This window comes from Amblyomma americanum, chromosome 7, assembly GCF_052857255.1.
Source record: "Amblyomma americanum isolate KBUSLIRL-KWMA chromosome 7, ASM5285725v1, whole genome shotgun sequence".
NCBI classification, from domain to species: domain Eukaryota; kingdom Metazoa; phylum Arthropoda; class Arachnida; order Ixodida; family Ixodidae; genus Amblyomma; species Amblyomma americanum.
The window spans coordinates 119,081,261-119,105,047 of NC_135503.1; the positions used below are offsets into that span (position 1 = coordinate 119,081,261).

At 48.6% G+C, this 23,787-nt stretch overlaps 1 protein-coding gene across 2 annotated transcripts in view; it reads right to left on the reverse strand.

Moving 5' to 3' along the window:
- Positions 1-23,787, reverse strand: part of spg (dedicator of cytokinesis spg) — a 196,669-nt gene that overhangs the window by 102,330 nt on the left and 70,552 nt on the right. For both annotated transcript variants that reach the window (XM_077632868.1, XM_077632867.1), the window contains exons 16-18: positions 22,250-22,502; positions 17,594-17,789; positions 2,529-2,743 (exon numbers count right to left, since the gene is read on the reverse strand). In XM_077632868.1, the coding sequence (XP_077488994.1) occupies positions 2,529-2,743; positions 17,594-17,789; positions 22,250-22,502 (664 nt within the window). The remainder of the gene's footprint in view (positions 1-2,528; positions 2,744-17,593; positions 17,790-22,249; positions 22,503-23,787) is intronic.

Consider the following 23,787-nt stretch of genomic DNA (forward strand, 5'->3'; position numbering starts at 1 on the left):
CTCCTGCCTGCATTTTAGCGACTTCAGCCCCACAGAGCGTGCGATGCTTTTGAGGGAGCACGGTTAGGTTAGGCGCCAGCGGGTCATTTCCCCCTTTTGTCGTGAGCAGCCGTTGCAAATTAAATATCATAACCCCAGTGCGGGGAGTCGTGAGGGGCCAGGACAAGGTCGGCGCGTCGCGCCCATCGGAGGCTGGCCGTGGCTTTGGGGCCAACGGATTGTGATTCCTTGAACGGCAAGGTTGCACGGTGCAGCATGCGGCGTCGAGGTCTCCCACGGTTGCAAGGGCTAGGTTATTTATTTATTTTTTGCCACAAAAAACGGATGTGTGCTCAAGGGCACTTGAAAGTTGGCGACTTCAAAGTAAAGCCGACGCACGACGCTTCAACGGCTTCCGCGCGCTCCTGGAGGTGTGGGGTCCATTGGAACGGGCTCTCTCACCCACTTGCATGTACCTTCGGATGTGTACTGTGAATGGATTAAATTAGCCGAGAGTTCGAAAAGAACAGCTCCGCCCAACTGCCGAAGCTATTGAATGATGTCACAACGCGCACCTCGCTGCGGAGCCGAATACGTCTGGCCGGGCCGGCGGCGGCTGGCGCACTCGGCACGAAATAGAGACATGCTCCAAGTCTCTGTCAGTGCGGTCAGAGTGCGCCGAAGCCGCTGAACGCGTCGGCGGTCAAGCGCAGTTGGAGGAGCGTCTCGCTTTGGCCGACGCGATGTCGCCGTGCAGCGCGCACGCGCGTTACGCCGGAGTTTAAACACGCCTTAACAGAGCCTGCGCTTAACCGCTAACGAACGTATTCGGTGGCGGCATATATGGGAGCTACTGAACCCCTCCGCCCGCTCACTGAATAAAAAAAAAAAAAAACCTGTGGTGAGGCTCGGAATCAAACCAGGGCCTTTGGCGTGTGGGGACCTGCCCTGCAGCCCCCTGTGTTTGCTTTCCCGCGAGGCACCGTGCACCAGCAGTCTCACCTCGAGGATGAAAGGATGAACGCATTCCCTTGTCAGTTACATTAACTGGCAAGAGAGGACACCAGCGTCGCTGCGCGGGAGACTGCTGAAGCCCGCGCGCGGGAGAGGGGGCATGGGGTTCTTCGGCTGGGATCGTCGGCGCGAGCGGACGTGTCACTCACGGCTCCGCTCTTCCCTGGCCAAGCGAGGAAGCAACGGGCAGACCCGCTCCCGTATATCGTCCCGTCCGGCCTTCGGAGTATATATCCCTTGCCCTAGCGCGGGCGAACAGTCGCTCGGAATCTTGCTGGTGAGTCGGACGACCTCAATTCATTAGTGTACCTTGTTGCTAGCTGGCGTTATTGTTGCCGTAGCAATAAATGCCTGTTTGTGTCATGTCAGCCAGTGTGTCGTTCCTTTGTTCCCTCAGAGCAAGGCCCGCCGTGGTTGGCGAGCGCTCGGCAGCGTACGCGATCACGGGGTGGGGTCCGGGTGGCTTTCAACCGTGTCAGCCGCGATTAAGTGGGGAGAACGTATTTATCTCCCCAAGCCAACCCCACAGGCGTTTGAGGCCGAGACGCTACCACTCCGCCATGATGGCTCAAGATTAAACCACGAATAAAGGCACATCTAGTGAACGCACTCTTCCAATGCAGAAGTCTCCACATTTTCGCTACGTATATATCCCGGCCTAACAGAGCTAGGCCATCAGCAATTTTTCTGAACTGCATTGTACCTTGTCTTCCGTCCCTAATAAATGATTTCCGTTAAGTAGTTCGAAGTTGACTGGCACAGCCGAGAATGTTTCGCCAGGCGAGCGTGCGAAGACACAAGTGCTCTTTATACTGTGAACTGCCTTGTACGATCACCGACCATCGTGCCATCATACTTTTTCATCGACCGTGGCGATCATCTGACGAGCCTTAACAGGCTCCTTCAAAGGTTAACTAGCACTTGAAGCGGCACTTGGAGTTCCTCTGCTGTTCGGCGCTTGTAAATCGAGGCGCGTCAAAAACAAAACCACGGGGCACGCAAAGCTCACAGACTCCAAGCGCCATAACAAATCGAAACTCTCCTGGCCACCTGTGGCGCCGCCAAGCATCAGTTTTCTTTTCTTCCAACATTCAGGTTGTCTTTTGTCTGTGTTCCTTGCGTGATAAAAGTGCACTATCGGTTTTAAAATAAAACTTACTTCAATATTGAACCACGCAACCTTCCTTTGTCAGCCTCAGAGATTCGCGACCCCCATGTAGGAAGGAAAATTCCTGCAAGGTGACGTCTCTTGTCCTATGACGTCATCACGCTTGCACTTGCGAGAATGGCCTGTGGCGGTGATGCCTGTATTTTGGTTTTTGCTATTTTCTACCTTACAAAAGCTTTATTTTCAGTAAGAGTGGCGTTTTTTTTATCAGGAGCTGGTATTCTATCGATACAAGTCAACTTCAATTTCTCCTCAGTGTCCCTTTAATCAGACTGCCGGATCTCAAACGTGGGCCCCATGGGGAGTTCTGCAACTGGTATGGTCAAAGAGCTCTGGCCGTCTTCCCGTGCCTGCCCCCGCCACTCACCAGCAGGGATGCCCTGTCGTCCAGAGAGTGCAGGGTGTCCATTAGCGGTGTGACCAGAGGTAGCAATGCCGGAGCCGCATCCCCGCTGGCAACGGTCACCAGCTGTCCCAGCACACGGGCACAGTGTGGGGCCTCCTCTGGACGACCCTGCACCAGCTGGGCACCCAGCGCTGTGCTGCAAGCGGACACCAGCCGGTGGCGCCACTCGTCACCCCCTGCAAGCAGCACCCACCATGGTTCCTTATTTTTTTAGTAGTGCAACTTAAAGTCAGAACCCTGGACACCTGCAGCATCCAGTTCCTGAGATGTGAGGGTGCAGGTGCCATCTGTTACTGTGCATTATGCTACTAGTGACACCAAAAGCTATCTTCTCAAGTATTCACCAGTTCTCTTAAGTTCACCTCAATGATGCAAGTGGCGCGGCAATCAGCCAACCACCGGTTTCTGGACCAGTTGGCACCCCGGGGTTCAATACACAAAGCCCTCAACCAGTCTCGCGACCGAAATAACCAGAGATTTGCACAGATATGTGAAAATCACACCTGCTGACATGAATTAGAAGTTTGCACATTGCATTCTGCTATGACTGCAAGAGAAAAAAACAGGCTGCAAATAGAGCATAAGGGAACATGAGGGTCTTAATTTTTTTTTTATTATTACTTACCAACGTATCTTGCTGAAACTGAACATGCAGGTATATCATAGAACGGTGATTTCGAATATACATTCAGATTTCAAATATCCCTGGAAAGAAATACACGGCACCTGGAAGAAAATATATGGCAAAATAACATATCCTAAAGTAGGTCATTTCTTACGATATTTTATGATAATTTCTCAGTTAAAAAGCTTTTTTAAGAATAAGCAGGTATTTGCAAAGGCCCGCTGCACATCTTAAAGCTAACAAAATGCCTACAAAGTCATTTTGTTGATTATAAATAAATAACAAAGTCGTGAAGAAAAAACAATGTGGCGGTAATTAGCCTACGCTTGACCTAACCTATCATGTTTAAAAAGATAAGCAGCAATGCAGAAATTTTCGAACTGTCGAATACCAATCGAATATGTTTCATATAAGGCTTGTATTCGTATTCGAGAAATTGATATTTGAGAATTTCCAAATAGTCAAAATTCCCAAATACTCGCTAGCGATACCGCTCCGAATACCCGCTCCGACTTGCATAAATTCGACCATGGCAAAACCAGAATACCGTATTTACACGATTGTAAGTTGACCTATTTTTCAAAATTTGAACATCCGAAGTGGGGGGGAGGGGGGGGTCGACTTAAAATCGAAACCAAAGCATCGCGCCATATATAAAGGCAAGACAAGCAAGATATCAGGCATGCTACAGCGTGGTTGCATTTTTGCTGTGCGGCTCCGTCGCATAGCTCTTGGTGCTGGCCTTGAGCAGCTGTTACGTCAACACGCAGAACCGGCATCCCTACCCCGCGCGAGGCGGCCGATGGTGGCTGTGGATAAGCAGCAAACCGGCACCACCCCACTTCCCACACGTGGCCGCAGATTGCGTCTGCAGATAAGCGGCAGTGGCCCGATAACGCATTCGTGTTCTACTCCTACTCTTAATAGCGTCGTCCAAGTTTTTTTTTTTTTGTTTACTTTCAACCACGCACTCGCCACTCAAGGGAGCGTCGATAGTTGATGGAAGGGCCGCTGTTCCAATCGCGGCGGCACCCCCACTCGGAACCGCAGCGGCGCCAGCGAGTGTCAATAGCCAGCCGACACCACTCACGCAAATTTTCTCTCTGGCTCTGACACATTTGACTACTGCCGGCCGTGTTTCACAAGTTTTTAATGTGGTGCTTCGTGAATTGTGCTCTGGGTCCAGTAAACGACCGGAGCTCGGTCACAGCTACATTCAAGATGGCTGTCGCTCGGTCACAGCTACATTCAAGATGGCTGTCTTCTTTACGCCGAAGAAATTAATTGCGCGCTGGGCCGCAAGTTCGACGTTCGCAACGTGTGGTACAGGTGTGGCAGCTGCAGCGAGGCAAAATTTTCAGCTGTTGCACGCAATGTCGTGATGTAGCTACTTGCGAAGTCCAGGATTTCACTGCACGATGATGTTAGAACGACGAGCTGTGGGACCGCAGCAGCGATCACGACGGCAACGCTAGTGAGGACGATGGCACAAGTGTGGACAAGTAGTCCAGTGACTAATACATTCTCGTTTTGGAATGTGCCCACGGGCACACCCGGGCGCACCAGCCAATAGCGGCTGGCGATAAGCGTAAACGACCCCCAAGTTTTTTTTTTTTCAGAAATCTGAAGTGAGGGATCGACTTACATTCGAGTCAACATGCAATCGTGTAAATACGGTATCTGGGCAAATTATCCAACGATCGAGTTTAATGTTCCAGGAAAACAATACGAAGGTCCTGTTCCCTTTTTTCACCGTTGTTTAGCAAGTAGACCAATCGCATTCCGATGCCGCTAGGCTTCAACTCATGCGAAATTCCGCAAGTGGGCCTTCCCACACATTACATATGCTGCAAACAAGATGGCCAATGACCTGCTTCGAACAATCGTAACGCAAAAGGGCTTTTTTTTTTATCCTTCCATAATATGTTACGTACGTAATGCCAACATCTATGCCATTCGTCCTGTCGCCTTCATAACTCTCTGAGTGTGTGCCTCTCAACATATCATTGTGCTCGCTACGGCATATGGAAAAGCCTACTTATGGAATATGAGAGGCTTCTGAAGGGGCAAGTAAAGGTGTCACAACAGAGCAAGCAATCCTGTAAAAATCCCACCTACTGCATGGTATATTGCAGCCCGCACATCTTTTAAATGGGCGTAACAGCAGGCATGAAAACATTTTAAGGGCCCTTGTCGCTTGGCCAAAAAATAGCCTGGACTCATAGTTTCAATCCTTAAGCTTCGCCGCTCTCCTGTGGCTACTGCAGCTGTAGGCCCGCACATTTGCTGGTAGTCCAATCCCAGCTCCACCCTGCTTTTGGGCACCAACTGGTGTAACGCTGGTCATTTCTTTTTACTTTTTTAAAAGTAGCTTCGCCGTTCCAATGCCAGTGTCCGTTCTCCTAGCTTACATCCACGTTCTCTTTCCAGCTTGCCAGAAGTGCGCGCTCGTCACAGGCTTTTCAGTGTTTGTGTGATGGAGCCTTTCAGAAGGCTTCACAAAATTTTCGCATTTTCGGCACTTCTCTTTTCTTTAGGGGGTGCGGAGCATTTTTTACACCGACCTTCGGATAATGCGGGAATCTGTTTCAGTCCCATTAACTCCAAATTAATGAGGTTTTAGTAGCCATGTTATTTTTTGTTTCCAGTCTTGTCATGTTATGGGTTTCATTTTGCATGACCACTTTACAGGTTGGATACTGTTATGCTCCCTAATTAAGTAGTATACAATTTTTTGCACATTTTTTTATATGGTGCTGAGGCAGTCTACTTTTGTTTATTTCAGGTGCAAAGACCGTACACTATGTTTATGAAAATAAGGCCAACAACATTTTATAATTTTTTTTTGTTGTAATATTTGGTTCGTATTCAAGAATTTCAATATTCACACACCCCTAGGAAAAGGAAAGCATTAGGATGTGCGGCAGACCTTTGGAAATATCTACAGATTTTTAAAAAAGATTTTTTTAACTGAGAAATTATTACAAAGACCCGCAAGAAATGGCCTAATTGGGATGTTAATTTGCCATATATTTTCTTCCAAGTGAGATCTTTGAAATTCAAATGCCAGACGGCGCCCTAAAAGCCCAATTGTGGCTTTGGGGTGTCCGTGTCTTGTATTATATCCACCATCATCATCATCATCATCAGCCTGACTACACCCACTGCAGGGCAAAGGCCCCTCCCATGTCTCTCCAATTAACCTTGTTCTTTGCCCGTTGCATCCACCCTTTGCCTGAAAACTTCTCAATTTCATCAGCCCCCCTACCTTTCTGCCGCCCCCTGCTACGCATCTCTTTGAATCCACCCTGTTACCCTTAAGCACTAGCGGTTATCTTGCCTTCGCAACACATGCCCTTCCCAAGCCCATTTCTTCCTCCTGATTTCGACTAGGATGTCATTAACCCGCATTTGTTCCCTCACCCACTCTGCCCACTTCCGGTCTCTTAACGTTACACCTATCATTTTTCTTTCCATGGCTCGCTGCGTTTTCCTTAAATTAAGCTGAACCCTTCTCGTTAGCCTTCACGTTTACCACCATGTAGGTGATTATCGGTAAGATACAGCTGTTGTACACTTTTCTCTTGAGAGATATTGGTAAACTGCCATTCATGATCTGAAAGAATCTGCCATATGCGCAGCACCCCATTCTTATCCTTCTAGTTATCTCCCTCTCATGATCCGGATCAGCTGTCACTACCTGCCCTAAGGAGACGAACTCCGTTACCACTTCCAACACCTCATTGCCAATTGTGAACTGCTGTTCCGTGGCTAGACTGTTGAACATTACTTTGGTTTTATGCATGTTAATTTTTAGACCCAGCATTCTGCTCTGCCTGTCTAACTCATTGATCATGATTTGCAGTTCACCTCCTGAGTGACTCAGCAAGGCAATGTCATCAGCGAATCGCAGATTATTTATGTATTCTCCATTTACTCTTATTCCCAATTGTTCCCAATTCAGGCCTCGGAACACCTCCTGCAAACAGGCGGTGAATAGCACTGGCAAGATCATGCCTCCTTGCCTGATGCCCTTCCTTATCAGAATTTTATTGCTGACTTTATGGAGGACTATGGTAGCTGTGCAGTTACTAAATATATCTTCCAGTATTTTGACATAAGGCTCCTCTACACCCTGATTACACATTGCCTGTGTGACTGCTGAGGTTTCCACTGAGTCGAGTGCTTCCTCGCAATCAATGAAGGCTATATATAGGGGGTTGGCTATATTCCGCGCATTTCTCTATCACCTCATTCGTAGTGTGACTATGATCTATTGTGGTATATCCTTTACGAAAGCCTGCCTGGTCATTTGGTTCATTTAAGTCTAAAGTTGCCTTGACTCTATTAGCGATTACCTTAGTAAAAACCTTGTAGGCAGCGGACAGTAAGCTGACCGGTCTCTAATTTTTCAACTCCTTGGCATCTCTTTTCTTATGAATTAAGATTATGTTTGCGTTCTTCCAAGCTTCTGGTACTGTCCAGGTCATAGGGCATTGTGTATACAGGGCGGCTAATTTTTCTAGCACAATCTCCCCTCCGTCCTTCAACCTTCCGTCCTTCAACAGATCTGCTGTTACCTGAACCGCATGAGCTGCTTTCCCCCTTTGCATTGCTCCTAAGGTTTTCTTTATTTCCTCTTTCGTTACTGGTGGGATGACGCACCATTATCTCTACCATTATCGTTCTCATTACATTGGCTACTGTATAGATTTCTGTAGAACTCTTCGGCTACGTTAACTATCTTATCCATATTGCTAATGACATTGCCCTGCTTGTCTCTTAATGCATACATCTGGTTTTTACCTATGCCTAGTTTCCATGATTTGAATAAAGTATTATTATTATATTTGAAATCAGCATTTTATGATACAACTGCACGCCAAGCTTCAGCAAGTTATATTAAAGGGACAGGTAGGAGCACTCTATCAATTTTTTTTTGCTAGGAAAATCTGACAGTTCGGCAATTCATGGCTTTGTTGCCGCTTGTCCGGGAGCGAAAGATGCATTTATTTCAAAGAAATTTGGATTCGAAGTTGAAAATTTTTTCCCGCCGCTCTGATTCAAACTCGAGAACTCTTATGACGACACGGAGAACTCTTATGACGACACAGAACGGAGTGACGTGAAACGCGGCGTAAACGGAGACTCCGTGATTTCTGGCGGCTAGCGGTGCGGTCTAGCAGCTGCCGAAATGAAAGCTACCGCCGCCGCACGTTGAAGGCATCTATCGGGGGTCGCCACCGTCGCTTCGTTTACGTTTGCACCGGCGTCTTGCCAGCGTTACGATGGATCCCGTTCCCGAACCCGACGACGTAGTTCTCTCAAAAACTCTGGCCTGCATTTCAGCGACCTCAGCCCCACAGAGCGTGCGATGCTTTTGAGGGAGCACGGTTAGGTTAGGCGATAGCGGGTCGTTTCCCCCTTCCTCAGTGAGCAGTCATTGTTAATTAAATATCTTAACCTCAGTGCGGGAAGTCGCGAAGGGCAAGGACAAGGTCGGCACGTCACGTCCATCGCAGGCTGGCCGAGGCTTTGGGGCCAATGGATTGTGATCCCTTGAAAGGCACTGTTGCACAGTGCAGCAGGCGGCGTCGAGGAGGTTTCTCACGGTTGCGAGGGCCAGGTTATTTATTTTCTTTTCCACAAAAAACGGGTGGGTGCTCAATGACGCTCACGTTTAAAGTTGGCGGCATGAAAGTAAAACCGACGCATGATGCTTCAACGGGTTCCGCGCGTTTCTGGAGGTACGGGGTCCACTGGATCGTACCTTGCATGTACCTTCATATGTGTACTGTGAATGGATTAAATTAGCCAAGAGCTCGAATAGAACAGCAACGCCCAGCTGCCGAAGCTATTGAATGGAGCCGCAAACAAACGAGTTGGAGGAGAGCGGAGTCAAGCTCTCTGCAGATTCCAAATCTCTTTTAAAGCGAAAGCTTTACAGGCCGCGAACTTGGAATTTTGCCGTGGCGGTGCTCCGAAGAGGCCCATGAGGTCACAACAGGCGCCTCGCCGCGGAGCCGAACCGGTCTGGCTGGGCCGGCGGCGGCTGGCGCACTCGACGCGAAATAGAGACATGCTCCAAGCCTCCGCCAGTGCGGTCAGAGTGTGCCGAAGCCGCCGAACGCGTCGGCGGTCAAGCGCAGTTGGAGTATAGAGGCTCTCGCTTTGGCCGACGTGACGTCGCCGTGCAGCGCGCGCGCGCACGTTACGCCGGACAATAAACATGCCTTAACAGAGCCTGCGCTTAACCGCTAACCAACGTATTCGGTGGTGACATCTATGAGAGCCACTGAAACCACCCGCAGACTCATTGAATAAAAAAAAAAAGAAAACCTGTGGCAAGGCTCGGAATCGAACCAGGACTTTATGCGTTTGAGGTGGAGACGCTACCACTCCGCCACTACGGCTCAAGCTTCAGGCATGAATAAAAGCGCATCTGGTGAATGCACCCTTCCGATGCAGAAGTCTCCGCACTTTCGCTACGGATATCCTAGCATAACAGAGCTAGGCCATCAGCAATTTTTTCTTAACTGCCTTGTATCTTGTCTGCCGTCCCTAATAAACGATATCCGTTAAGTAGTTCGAAGTTAACTGGCACAGCCAGGAACGTTTCACCGGCAAGCGTACAAAGACACAAGTTCTCTTTATACTGTGAACTGCCTTGTACGATCACCGACCATCGTGCCATGATACTTTTTCATCGACCGTGGTGATCATCTGACCAGCCTTAACAGGCTCCTTCACAGGTCCACTAGCACTTGAAGCGGCACTTGAAGTGGCACTTGGAGCTCCTCTGCTGTTCGGCGCTTGTAAATCGAGACGTGTCAAAAACTAATCCACGGGGCACGCAAAGCAGGTGCTGTGCCCCGTCTGTGGTTTTAACAAAAAAAAAAATGTTTTTAGCCGGTCATTTGTGAAATGCATGACTTGCGAGGATAGCTTATATCTCGCATGGTGTAGGTGATTGTTTTGATATCTTGGCTGGCTCTAATGCTTTTATGTTTGTGTGTCCCATGATTAGATGCATATAAATATGCGCCATGTCGAAAATAAACTCAGTTGAAAGTTTGCGCTCGTGTCTTATGGTGTTCTTATGTGGTGTTGTCCCCTTGTCTTGATTATAGCGCTCCCCAGTTTCAGCAATGGTGGTTTTGGAGTGTCAAGTCACATCCTGCCATTCTCTGATGCCTGTTTCTATCTTATGTTTTTTTTAGCCATGACTAGCACGAGGAAGAAATGGCAGCAAGCTGTCTTAAGACAATTTGCTCATGAGATGCACTGCTCATCGCGGCAACTCAAAACAGATCATTTCTGAATGATGAACTCGTTCAGACAGTTCTTCCACAACGTCACAGATGATGCACACAACAAGGCGTGCCATCTGCAAATGCTGCCATGCTCACTCTGTGTTGTGTTCTAACTTGCACGACAGAACCATGCATCTCACAGTTCCCAAAATGAGCAGGGCTCGAAAGTGGATGCCTGGCTGGCGGAGTGCGTGTGCACAAGTTCGCCATTTTCCATGATGCTTATCTCTAGCAATGCAGATGGTATCATGAGCCACTCACTGCAGCATCGCTTTTATCCTATGTGAGCTCTGTGCACATATGACAGGGACACCAATAGGTTCAGGTGGCAACTGAGCTTTTGGAGCCAGGCCCTTTCCACCAGCTTTCCTCTTTCTCACAACATATGAGACACAAAAGCCTTCACTTTGTTCTATTAAAGTTCAGCAGACCTCTGCATGTCCATAGCAGTGCCGATGTGCACATTAACACCGGTAACCTTCTTTGGAGGCATGAAAAGCTTGGTGCGGCTATTGCATGTAAAAAGGCACTCGCACCGCTTTCCTCGGTATCTGACAGACTTTCCGACGACGTCAAACTCGCATGCTGCCACACAATTTTTTCAACAGCTCCGTGTGCAAGATGAGAAATGGTTCAAATGCTGCCGAGAGTGGTCACCAAAGATCGGATGGCTGACATATCGCACAGTTGAGTGACACAGAAAAGTTTTGCTTTTATGACGAGGACTATAAGGTCCACAGTAGACATGGTGACTGCGTGCTTTCTTCATACAGTAATCTCTCGTTATAACGAAGTCAGCAGGACGGCGAAAAAATTTATTATAAGCAGTAATTCGATATAAGCGACCACCCGAGAAAAGCTAAAGCAGTCGAGCTTTAATTGTGCCGCAACTGCGAGGATTCAATGTATTCAGTGAACCAAAACTTTATTCAGGTGCAAAAAAGGCAGTGAGCTTTGGGAGTTTCAAAGTTCTTACCAGGAGCGTGCAACTCCTGCTCAAACCTGACCCATCAATGGACGAGGCCGTGGTCACTGCTCATGCATTCAACCCTCAAAGTATTTCAAATCGCGAAGGCAGTGGCCACTTTTTTTTTTGGGGGGGGGGGGGGGGGGGGGGGGGGGGGGGGGGGTCACGTAAGGGTACAAGAGTATCGTGCTGGAAAGCGCTGCAAATGCTGTGGCTCGAGTCTGAGGTTGTGTTTGTTGTGCTCAAAAAGCGATTAGCCGCTCATTGTGGGTACGCAGCGCGATCGTGAAAACCAAATGGTTTTGCAGTAGGGGCTTTGCATGATTACTGGACAATTATTTTGCCGAGCTGTGCAGGCGTGAACTTTGCAAAGCGAGAGCTTTTCGGCGCACCACACTGTGCTGTGCTAATTCTACGGTTCGAGTGTCGGTGTTCGCGCAGCACTGCGTTCTTGCCCTTGACAAATGTCTAGGAACGAAATTCAATGACCCTACCACGCATTTAGACCATTTACCTAGTCGGATGGCACGAATCGAGCATGACCGGCTCGAGAAAATCGGCGGGGAGATACCACGGTTACGATGACCCGCCATGTTGACAGCCTTACTCGCTGCTGGCGACGCTTGGATTTTTCGTGTTTTCGGCAAGTTATCGGTCGATTTGACCATCAAAAGTGCAGTGAAGCTAGGGAGGGGCGGTGTTTTATTGTGATGCAGGACGATTATGGCAAGCGGCGAGCAAGTTTAGAGACCGGCTTCCCAAAAGTCGTCTTCCCGATTTGTTAATGTAGCTCCTCATGTCGAACACAGCAAAGGGCATGCGACCAGGACGCAGCTCGACAAACACCATTGTTCACACTTGCAAGCACGACCTACGGGTCGCCTTCTCGTTTGAAGCGAACACTCTCGGAAATGACGTTTGCGTGCTTTCGAGAGTTTTGTCTGCTTTGGCCGATGTGAAATGGTTAGGCTTAGCAACGACTACGGCAGCCAGGGAGCAGCTCAGTTCGTCACCCGGCGTGTCCGCTGTCGGTGTTGTTGCCGAAAGCTTGGCTCGCTCGCTGATTGGTTCAGCGGTTTGCAGCTCACAGTCACAACACTGGAAAATCAAGCACCAAGTGACTGGCCTGCGGCTGTTGTCTGGCCTGCGGCTCAGCGACTCGCGTTAATGGGCCCATAATCCGCCTTTTTCACGACGCGACTGCGCATGCGCCCATCCCCTGGCGGCGGTGTCGCGAAACATATTGGAAGGGTCGCTCGCTCCACTCGAGACCGATCGTGGAAGTGTAAACAAACCGGCTTCCTACGCGGGGTGCGTTGCTGCAGCCGTCGGGCGTTCAGCGCGACGCATTTAGCGATACCTACGAAATGTGTTGCATACTGCAGCAATGCCCAATATGTAAAGGGAAGTAAACTCGGATTTTTTCGCTTTCCGAGCGCTTCCCGGGACAGCCTTCGACGCGAAGCGTGGATAAAAGCAGTTCGCCGGCTCGACGATCGTGCCGCCCTTGGACACCGTCAAGACTGTGCGGGAATCACTTTGTGACAGGTACGGACGAGGTACTTTGTTTAAATGCGTGTGCAGTCTATCACGAAGTGTTTTATTCATGGGCACGAAGGCCTCGAATGTCACCGCGGCACCGAGACTTCGTTCCGACGCTTTTTGCTTTCTGAAGCAAGAAGGCCAAATGGGCAAGTGCTGTGAGCCGCTTTCAACGCGCGATGAAGCAGGCAACGAAAAAGAAGCTACGAGAGCATTCACGCATGGTGCTAAAATTTTGTCATAATCTCCTAAGGAAATTTCCTTGTTTATGCCACTACACCCTGGCCAATCCCCCCGTGTGGGTATGCGTCATGCATTAAGAGGCAGAGAAGAAGAAGAAGAAGAAGGTGCGTTATGCGTGTGTTCGAATCATATCCATGATGAAGAGCTCTGCGTGGTATCGCCGGAATGGATTAATGCGCGCCTCTCGCGCTCGTCTTATTGGACGCGCATGCTTTTTTAACCTATGCAGCGGTGTGTTGTGGGAAAATACAGTGAAATGCTAGCAGAGCTGCTTTGTTGCGAGTACGCTTGTGCTTTTATAGCTCGTGTAGCTATTCTGCAGCGCTTGAGCACAACGATTGCTTGTGAAAACTGTTGTCCCCAGTCGTGTTCTGTACTACGGCGTGCACGATGTAGTATCCACCTTTCATGAATGGCAGGCATATACAGCGGAAACGCCAACCTCACTGATCGGGGATATTTCATTGAACATTATGTTCCGAATGTAGCCTTCATCTCTGAAGCAGCGGCCCTTGCTAGCTGGTGTTCGCATCGCATGCCGGATGATCGGAGATACTGAAGAATTTGCTTTTCGGTGGGCACTACAGCCAGCCTCGGACTTCGCACCAAGCCATCAGTCAACCCTAGAAATCCTCGAGGTACCAGGTGCTGCCCAGGACACGCCATCGTTGACAGATTCCAACAAAACGTGCTCCGCAGCGGCACTCAGTCCGGCCGGGTTGGGCGCGCAGTACCCTACCAGTGAGCTTCCAGCGTTGTGCGCGAGGTGGCAGCACAGGAAAATGAAAAAGGCGGATCGGAGTAACACTTGTGCTTTTTGGCACGTTTCAGCGCCAGAAGTGCTCTTAAAAGCGATAAAACTTTTCTCATCGAGCGTGCCACATGGAATGCTATGGCGCAAATCTTCCAGCGGTTTTTGGCCACTTTTCGGCATCCATGAAACCACAGTTTTCTGACATCGCAAAGCGTCAGGAAAACTTTATTTTCATGTGGATTCTATCACGGGAGACACCAGCGATGCAATTGCAACCGAGATTAACGGTTCGGGCACGCTGCACCATGGAATTTGACAGCTTCTGTTTGCTCTGCTGCAATCAGGTGGGGGCACTCGGCCCTCGCTTGGTACTTGTTACTAGGCAGGACATCGGGCATAGGTTTGGTACTTTTGTGGCCTCTTCTGTGCCTGCATGAGTCAAATTCGTCGGGCGGTATTAATTTAACACTGCATGCCCAAAAAGGTCACGCGCCGCCACTCGGCGGCGGCAACGTCTCCGCTCGCCACTTTGCTCTAAGCGGGTCAAACTCTTCGTGCGCTTCGAGTAATGCGGCTTAAGATGCATGTGTTTGGGTCAAGAGCGGAAGAAATTTCGAATAAAGCGATATTTCGAGTAAAGCGATTTCGTTATAACCAGGGATTACTTTAAGAGCTTTATATAAGAATCCTTGGCGTCGCTGTCTGGAAAAAGAAAGGTGTTTGAAACCCTTGCACAACAGCGGTGGCAGCAACTGCAATACTATTTTAAAGGGACACTGAGGAGAAATAAAAGTTGGCTTGTATCGTTAGAATACTAGCTCCTGATCACAACAACGCCACTCTTACTGAAAACAAACCTTTTGTAAGGTAGGAAATAGCAAGAACCAGAATACAGGTATCGCCGCCACAGGCCAATCTTGCAAGTACAAGCGCGATGACATCATAGGACAAGCGACACCACCTTGGAGGAATTTTCCTTACTCCATGGATGCCACGAATCTCTGAGGCTGACAAAGGAAGGTTGCACGGTTCAATATTGAAGTAAGTTTTGTTTTGAAACCGATAGTGCACTTTTATCACACAAGGAAGACAGACAAAAGACAACCTGAATGTTAGAAGCAAAGAAAACCGATGCTTCGCGGCACCACAGGCAGCCAGGAGAGTTTCGGTTTTTTATGGCGCTTCGCCTCTATGAGCTTTTTCGTGCCCCGTGCTTTTGTTTTTGACGTGCCTCGATTTACAAGCGCCCGAACAGCAGAGGAACTCCAAGCGCCGCTTCAATTGCTAGTTAACCTTTGAAGGAGCCTGTTAAGGCTGGTCACATGATCGCCACGGTCGATGAAAATCTATGATGGCACGATGGTCGGTGATCGTACAAGGCAGTTTGCAGTATAAAGAGCACCTGTGTATTCGACCGCTTGCCTACAAAACATTCTTGGCTCTGCCAGTCAACTTCGAACTACTTAACGGAAATCACTTATTAGGGACGGGAGACAAGATACAAGGCAGTTAAGAAAAAGAGATTTCGAACCTGCAGAGACCGTGACTCCGCTCTCCTCCAATTCGTTTGTTAGCGGCTCCATTCAATAGCTTCGGCAGTTTGGTGGCGCTGTTGTCTTCAAGCTCTCGGCTAATTTAACCCATCCACAGTACACATCTGTAGGTACATGCAAGTGGGCGAGAAAGCCCGATCCAGAGGACCCCGTACCTCCGGAAACGCGCGGAACCCATTAAAGCGTCGTGCGTCGGTTTTACTTTCAAGTTGCCAACTTTAAACGCGAGCGCCCTTGAGCACCCCCCCGTTTTTTGTGGAAAAGAAAAAAAATAACCTGGCCCTCGCAACAGTAAGAAACCTCCTCGATGTCGCCTGCTGCACCGTGCAACAGTGCCTTTCAAGGAATCACAATCCATTGGCCCCAAAGCCTCGGCCAGCCTCCGATGGGCGCGACGTGCTGACCGTGTCCTTGCCCCTTGCGGCTCCCCTCACTGGGGTTAAGATATTTAATTAGCAACGGCTGCTCACTGAGGAAAGGAAAAACGACCCGCCGGCACCTAACCTAACCGTGCTCCCTCAAAAGCATCGCATGCACTGTGGGGCTGAGGTCGCTGAAATGCAGGCCGGAGTTTTTGCGAGAACTTCGTTGTCCGGTTTGGGAACGGGATCCATCGTAACGCTGCCAAGACGCCGGTGCAAACATAAACGAAGCGACGGTAACGATCCCCGATAGATGCCTTCAACGTGCGGCGGCGGTAGCTTCTATTTCGTATGCTGCTAGACCGCACCGCTAGCCGGCAGAAATTACGGAGTCTGCGTTTGCGTCACATATCACGTCACTTCGTCCTGTGACATCATAAGAGGGCGGCGAGTTTGAATCAGAGGGCAGGAAAAACTTTTGTGGCGATAGCTACATTACGGTAGCATTTTGAGCCTTCAGCGTGGCTGCACCGCCACCCCGTGGCTGCGCCGCCATGCTGTCACGTGGTTTGTCACGTGGTGCGGAGCAGCTGCCGGCGCCGTGGCTCCGTGGCTGATCACATGGTTAGTCATGTGGTTGGTCACGTGACCAAGTTCCACTTGGCGAGCTGTAGCTATCGCGTCACTCCGTGTTTAACCTTACATTCGGTTAAATACAGTATATTTTAACAAATGCTTTCTTTGAGGCACTAGTCTCATGGAATGGAAGTCGCCATGCTGGATTTCTCCTCAGCCTGATGCGTTTTTTATTCTACTTTTACAGCACCCAATTTATTGCCGTGTAGTTCACACAAGAACTGCTAAGCCTTCAGAAAGTGAGAGGCAGAGAGAAAGTCAATTTAACTTGAGAGAATGGCAACCATTCACAACTGCAAGCAGTGGGGACAATGAAGGCAATAGTGCTCCAATAAATCATGCACACAGCTCACGTTGCTAATAGGATCATGTGAATACACTGCCACAGATGATATCTGTATTGTCCTGATCCCAACTGCTGCAACCAGCAGGTAGCTGCAAAGATATGCAAATGCACTGTGCAAGTCTGGTGTTCATTTCTGTGTGCCACCCACTTTGTGAAATGCAGCATTAGAATATTTGGCCATGGGGAGCATGTGTTTTGAGGGGGATGGTATCTCAGAATAAAATGCGAAACGCAAAATTACAAGGAAACAAGTGAAGTAGAGATGGAAAAGATATGTACGAAGCACACACTGGGAGGTCAAAGAACAGTGAACTAAAGAGGTGAAAACCACAAATGAAAAAGTAACACGTTTTGCAACAAAATAAGGTCCACCCGTACAAGTGGCTGCACAAGCACAAGGAGCAGCTGTGCGTGGGGAGTACATCTGCACATACATTCCATGACAAGGTGGAAACTTTGTCAGTGATAAGTAGCCATCATCTGCCATTTCTAAGTGCTTTCCGGCCATCTTTGCCGAGTGCCACTGATGAGGTATGCAACAGCATGGGTTGTTCATGAGCCCTGCTGCCTGGGATTTATAAAAATCTATTAGTGCTTTCCAGGCACAACTCTTTCCAGTTTAAAGAATTCCCCGTTCCTTCCCTCTGCTGTTGGGGGTGCCACATATTGGAGGCCATTCACTCACCTCCGTTGTCGATGGTGTCGCACAGCAGGGCAGCGACAGTCCGTTCCAGGGCGACCAGGCGGGCCTGTGCCAGCAGTGGGTGTGGCCGCGCAGGCAGCCATGTCAGGCAGCGCTCGGCCACCCGCACCACCGCCACCAGTGGGAGCACTTCGCGCAACCGTGCCAGAAGACCGCCCAATCCACACACCAGGGACACCTGCCAACACCCCTTCCAGCACTGAGACACTATTGTTTCTACATTTTATGTTACGCTGAAGGTGTGAGCGGCTCACTTCTGACACAAGTGTCAGCATCCACATCCGAGTTTTGCCGCACATATCACATGACCAGTGCAAATGATGTGACGTCACGTGATCTGTCATGTGATTTGATGTCAATGCCAGAAACGATGATGATGATGATTAATGTTTATGGCACAAGGCAATCTGTGGCCAAACACCACCATGGCACAAGGTTCTTTTTCTTCTACTCAATGTGGAGTCAAAAACTCATTTCCTCAAGCATTTCCCCTTAAAGAAGCCGCGCACCAGGCAGGGAAAAGCTCGTACCCATTGTATCACGGGTTGGTACCCGGTGGCACTGGGGATCGAGCCCCACATCTCCCGCATGCGAGTAGGATGCTCAAATGACCACCGCTGTGGTATCTGACAGAAAGGCGCACCTCCAAAGGCTTTGACAGAGTCCCTTCATTTAACTGCAAATCGCAAAAGTGCAAACAGTAGGGTTGTGCGAGTATTCAAATGTTTTGAATATTGAAGTAAAAAATATGATTTTCGACCTAGCCTTTGAACCAAATAGCATTATTCAAAAATGTCGAAATTTTCGAAATATTTAAAAGTTCGAGAATTCAGGAAAATAAGCTGCTGGTAGAAACAGTTGACAGTCTTATGCACGCTCCGACACTTACGCGTGATAGCACCGCTTTGGATGTCGGCATGTGCCATATCCACAAACTTGTCCTTCGATGGCTGTATGGCTCAGCACGCCGCTGAGGAGTGCGCCTGATCGGATAAAGCCCAGACACAAAAACGAATGCACTACAGCGGGACCTGCGCTGTGCCCACTCATGGGGCACCCAAAAAAAGATGCCGAAAAGAATAATGCAGAACTGCCAACATCACCAACGTGAGCACTCCATTGATACTGGCTTTCATAGTTGCGGTGTCGCTGGAAACCAAATTCGAAGCTGGCGATAACCTATTGCCTACACCTTTCGACAGTTGAAATTAGATGAGAGGTGAAATGCCATTATTAATGCGAAAGCATTATGTGGCTCTGGTCAAGGTCCTTATCCCGTAAATCACGCAAATGAACCAGAAATGACAAAGTGGAGTAGTCTGTCGTAACTGGAATGCAAAAGTGGTGTAGTATGCCATAATATAAAACGATGAAGTGTAGCATGTCGTAACCGGAAATGACGAAATTCCACACTCCACGTGATATGGCAGAAAAAAAAAAAAATCACAATCAAAGACATGCCTTCCCATTCCTCCACGTAAGCAGACTTAAGTGCCCTCAGAATTTTTTTAGGTACTGCGATGAGGAAACCGGTACTGCAAAGCAATTTGACGCAGGTGCACAGTCTTCATCTTGAAAAGCTCTGCCATTTTCTTATGCTTACGATCTAAGTGCAGGGTTACAACTCTCCTACGTTTCTCTGCTATCATTTCACATGTTTACGCAAAAGTACTCGCCCCAGAATACCTTAAACCTGCTCTCACCAAGGATAGGTGCACAGTGGCGCCTCATGACTTTCTCAAGGCAATCTGTGCATGCGCAATGGCTCCTAGCAGAAGCAGGTAGCGCTATGGTAAATCTCAATAATCTGAGGATGCCAGTCGCCCTTGACTTCCTCTGAATGGGCCTGAATAGACTGCATCTGCTGTAGCCACCCTTCTCAGCGTGAAATTTGCTAAACAAGCACGACTGCACAAGCACGAAGGGTAGCTAACATGAGACACATGGAGATGGGTGCCCCTTTATGACGCCTGACGCATGGTGGCACTGGGTGCGTGGTGCTTACTCCTAGCAGATGTCATGTAGTCGGTGCTTAAAAGCAACAGCTGTGCAATGACAAAAGAGTAGCAGTTGGAGACGCCACATACAGGTCTCACACTCCACAGATACATCGGCACTGCATGCAGGTCAGCTGCCCCAATTTCTAATGGCCATTTTTGTAGGATGTCGACACAGCTTCAATGAGTGTCACAAAGCTTCAATGCATTTCTTCATGTAGTGGCCTTGTATGCATGAAAAATACATGATTTTGAAAATACCTATAGTGCCGTTTAAACTTTTTTGTGTGCCACAGGTACAGTAAAACCTCACTGATAAGTTTTTTCTTTAATTGCAGAAAATAAACGTATTATCCGGAAAAAACGTACGGTCTGAACCGCCTGATCTTGAGAAATGTAATTGTTGAATGTGGTAAAAAGACATTTATTGGCACTGTCACTTTATAAAAATGTCGACTGGCATTTCTTGGCACAAGAGCTGAACCGATCCTATTCCAGTGCTCACTGAATTCAGTCCGTATTAGCCGTGGAAGGAAATTCGTAACGCTTCCGGTCCGTCAACGGCAGTGACGAAAGTAACTAAAATCTGTTCCTTGTCATATTTGGACCCGCCGTGGTGGCTCAGTGGTTAGGACGCTCAGCTACTGATCCAGAGTTCCCGGGTTCGAACCCGACCACTGGCTGGCCGCGTTTTTATGGAGGCAAAACGCTAAGGCGCCCTTGTGCTGTGCAATGTCAGTGCACGTTAAAAGTTCCCCAGGTGGTCGAAATTATTCCGGAGGCCTCCACTACGGCACATTTCTTCTTTCGCTCCCTCCTTTATGCCTTCTCTTTCGGCGCTGTTCAGGTCAGACAGATACTGCACCATTTCCTTTCCCGAAAAACCAATTTAAAATTATTTCATTTTCGGGTACTTCGTCTCTTTGCAGCTAAATAGTGTGGAAAAGCCACTGCAGCGGCTGATTGTCCCAGTGCTTTAGCTATTCCCAGACCTGGCCAGTTCATAAGCGCATTGTATCGCTGTACTTCATAGAAGCTTCTCCGCCTTTCCTTTATGCACCGCGAAGAACCTCCACGTTTCTCCTCTTCAGTCCCCACAGAAACGGCCGTTGGGAATGCTAGCGCGATGTTTTTATTATTTTTTTTTTCTTGGTGGGTGGTGGTGGTGCTTCGCCTTCGTGGTATTGCGGCACTGCAGAGAAGCCACCATGGCAGGTGACTGCCGCAAAAAACATGTTGCTGCCCTCTCGTTCGGACCCCTTGTACGTTTTCAAATGTGCGGTTGGTCAATAAACGTATAATACAACCACAATTTGTTGAAATTTTAAATGTAGTAATTGTGTTTTTCAAGAACATATTAACCGGGAAAAATAGAGTGTAACTCTAAGGGGCATTTTTAATGCCCGCGATTTTGAGCGTACGAACCAGGAAATCGTATAAACCGGGAACGTATCAACAAGGTTTTACTGTTTTCGAAATATTGATGAAAATTAAAATTTGCTTCGAATTCGCTTCGAACCTAAAAAAGAACGCTATTCACACACGCCTACTGATAACACATTTTCTTGTAATTTTTCTCCCCGCAATAATGACATTGTAGGAGAACTTGGGACATATGCAAAAGAACGCGAACACCTTCAATGATCTGTCCTATGCACTATACACAGATTTTTAACACTAACCAAGGGTTGAAGAGAAAAGTCCCAATGTTTCATGACTGCTCCCTCCTGTGGTGGCGACTGAGTGGTCAGAATGCAAGATCTGCAGCACGCTGACCACTTAGCCATAACTTACTGCGGTGGCTCAGTGGTGACAGCATTCAGATGCTGAGCCTGAGGACGTAAGACAAGATCCCAGCGGTGATGACAGTGTCTTGATGGAGGTGAAATGCAAAAGCTGCTTGTACGTCAGCGTATGTTAAACAAACCCCAGGTGGCTGAAAATCAACCACAGTCCTCCAATACTGTGCCTCTTACTTGCTTCCTTCTTCCACCGCTCCACCCTTCATCCCTTCCCTCACAGCATGGTTGAGGTGTCCACCACGAACTGAGACAGCTACTGCGCCTTTCCTCTCCACAAAACCAATTTACATTTTCATCACTCAGTCCCCTCTGAAAAAGCAACCAAGTTGCTACCGAAACAACGGGACTTTGCTTTTTCAGCCCTTGGTATAGTGAGTCTTTCTCCACATGCAAGGGGTGCCAGGCTGCTCTCCGTTGCTTTGCATAAATCAAACGTTGCCGGAGGCCACAAAATTTCACCTCACATGGAAGAACCAGTTCACAAGTTCTTGAGCTGCGCTTAAATCACAAGCAAGTCTTCCAGAAACCATACAGCACTGGAAATGCAAGTTGCACTGTGAGAAGAGCATGGCGGCAAAGGCATCTGCCGCAACAAGCTTAGATGGAGGCAGTGCCACAGGATGACGCTAGTGTACCCTGTAGTTGCGAAATTAAACATGGGGGGGGCGCTAGGTGCAGGACACTGAGGTAAAGGATCGATGCGACACAAGTGTAGAGGAATTAAAAATTGTTGGTGTAGGCGAAATGCGTTGTTGTGTCACTACTGAAACATGGCAACATGTGAAAACATGCCCCACCCCCCCCTCATCCCAGTGGGCCAATCAGAGTGAGGGACCCACCTGTGCTGGGCTCGGGGCTGCCCCTGTGGTTGCTGTTGCTAGCATGCGCTCGCAGGCAGCCAGCATGGGCTGCAGGTCGGCCCAGAACCCCTCGCTGGGGTCGGCACCTGTGGTGCGGCTCAGTAGCAGGCGTGACTGCACCACAAACTGCATGACCGCCTCCAGAGAGGCAAAGCAGTGCTCCACCGAGCACTGCTCTTCTCCGGCATCACCCGCCAGCTCGGCACAGTGCGCTATGCACCGCAGCAGGCCCCTGCGCAACAGCAGGGCAGTGCACTAAAGTCTCCCGACCAGGAGTACAGCACAACACTATACAGTATAGCCACACTGGTTTTCCTTCAGTACTACTCCATTTATATCGACCACTGCGTCAAGTAGCTGATATGTTGAGATGCTGTGCAAATCAGCAGCCTTCGCCTTGATGACAGACTGCCTAACCAATTATCCCAGTTCCTCTCAACCTTCTTGCCTTTGATAAATGCAGTTTCTCAACATGGATGCTCAAGCTGGAAGCCATAATCCTTTGTGGTGAATATTCTCAACCTCACTGGAGTCCTTGATTACGTTCATATTACGGACCCAGGCTTACAGTGTGCTTTTCGGTGTGTCATTTCCAAAGAAGGAATGACTGCTCAACTTCCATACATCAGCAAGCCACATACCACCCATATTTCTTCGAACTGTTTAGCATGCTACTTTTTTGGGTACGAGGGCAACACTGCACACATGCAGGGTATGCAATTTCAGAGCAACAGAGATGTAACATTGCAACAGCAATGCCAGCGGTAGGAAGCAAAGATGATAGAATTGCACGCCTTCCACACCTGCAAGACCTGCTTCCCTGACCAGGTAACCTTATGAGTGGCCAACAAACTGGTTGAATGCCCAATGGTCCGCTAGGTACACATCCTACTACAACATGTGGTGTAGAAATTACTGTGCTCAAGTTTGCTCTCACCATTGGCTAAGACCGAGACCACCTGCGTAACCCATATAAGCAGTTGGTAGCGCACAGTTCACAATAGTGGCAAAGCCAATTTCAAAACTAATTTTTAATTTTGATTATACACATGGAGCTTTGTGCACCTGACAGGACTATTACAATTTGTTAAAATTACCATAAAGTTTGGATTTAATCAGTCTCTAATTATCAACTATCACTGGATCTTATTACTGCTTTACTTTTCCCACTTGCAAAACCTAAAAGTGAAACTATCTGCTTGATAGCAGTTGTCCCTAATACCTAAGTTATTCATTCTGAAGTGCAGCTCACAGCTAAAGCCCCACACACAGCAGCGCTGAAGCAGCACACACCACACAAGCAGGGTGTCACCCACTGTACTGCATTTCTGCTCTGACATCATCATCACCAACACATCATGGCTGTGTGCCACGTCAGGCTCAAGTAGTCTTAGCCAGCCAGCAAAGTAGATAAGTTGAGAATCGCATGCAATGACCTATTTCTTGAGTCTCAAGTTAACTTGGACGGAAAGTGCTTGCTCAAGCAAAACCTAGAACAGAAAACAGTTAGGCAGCAT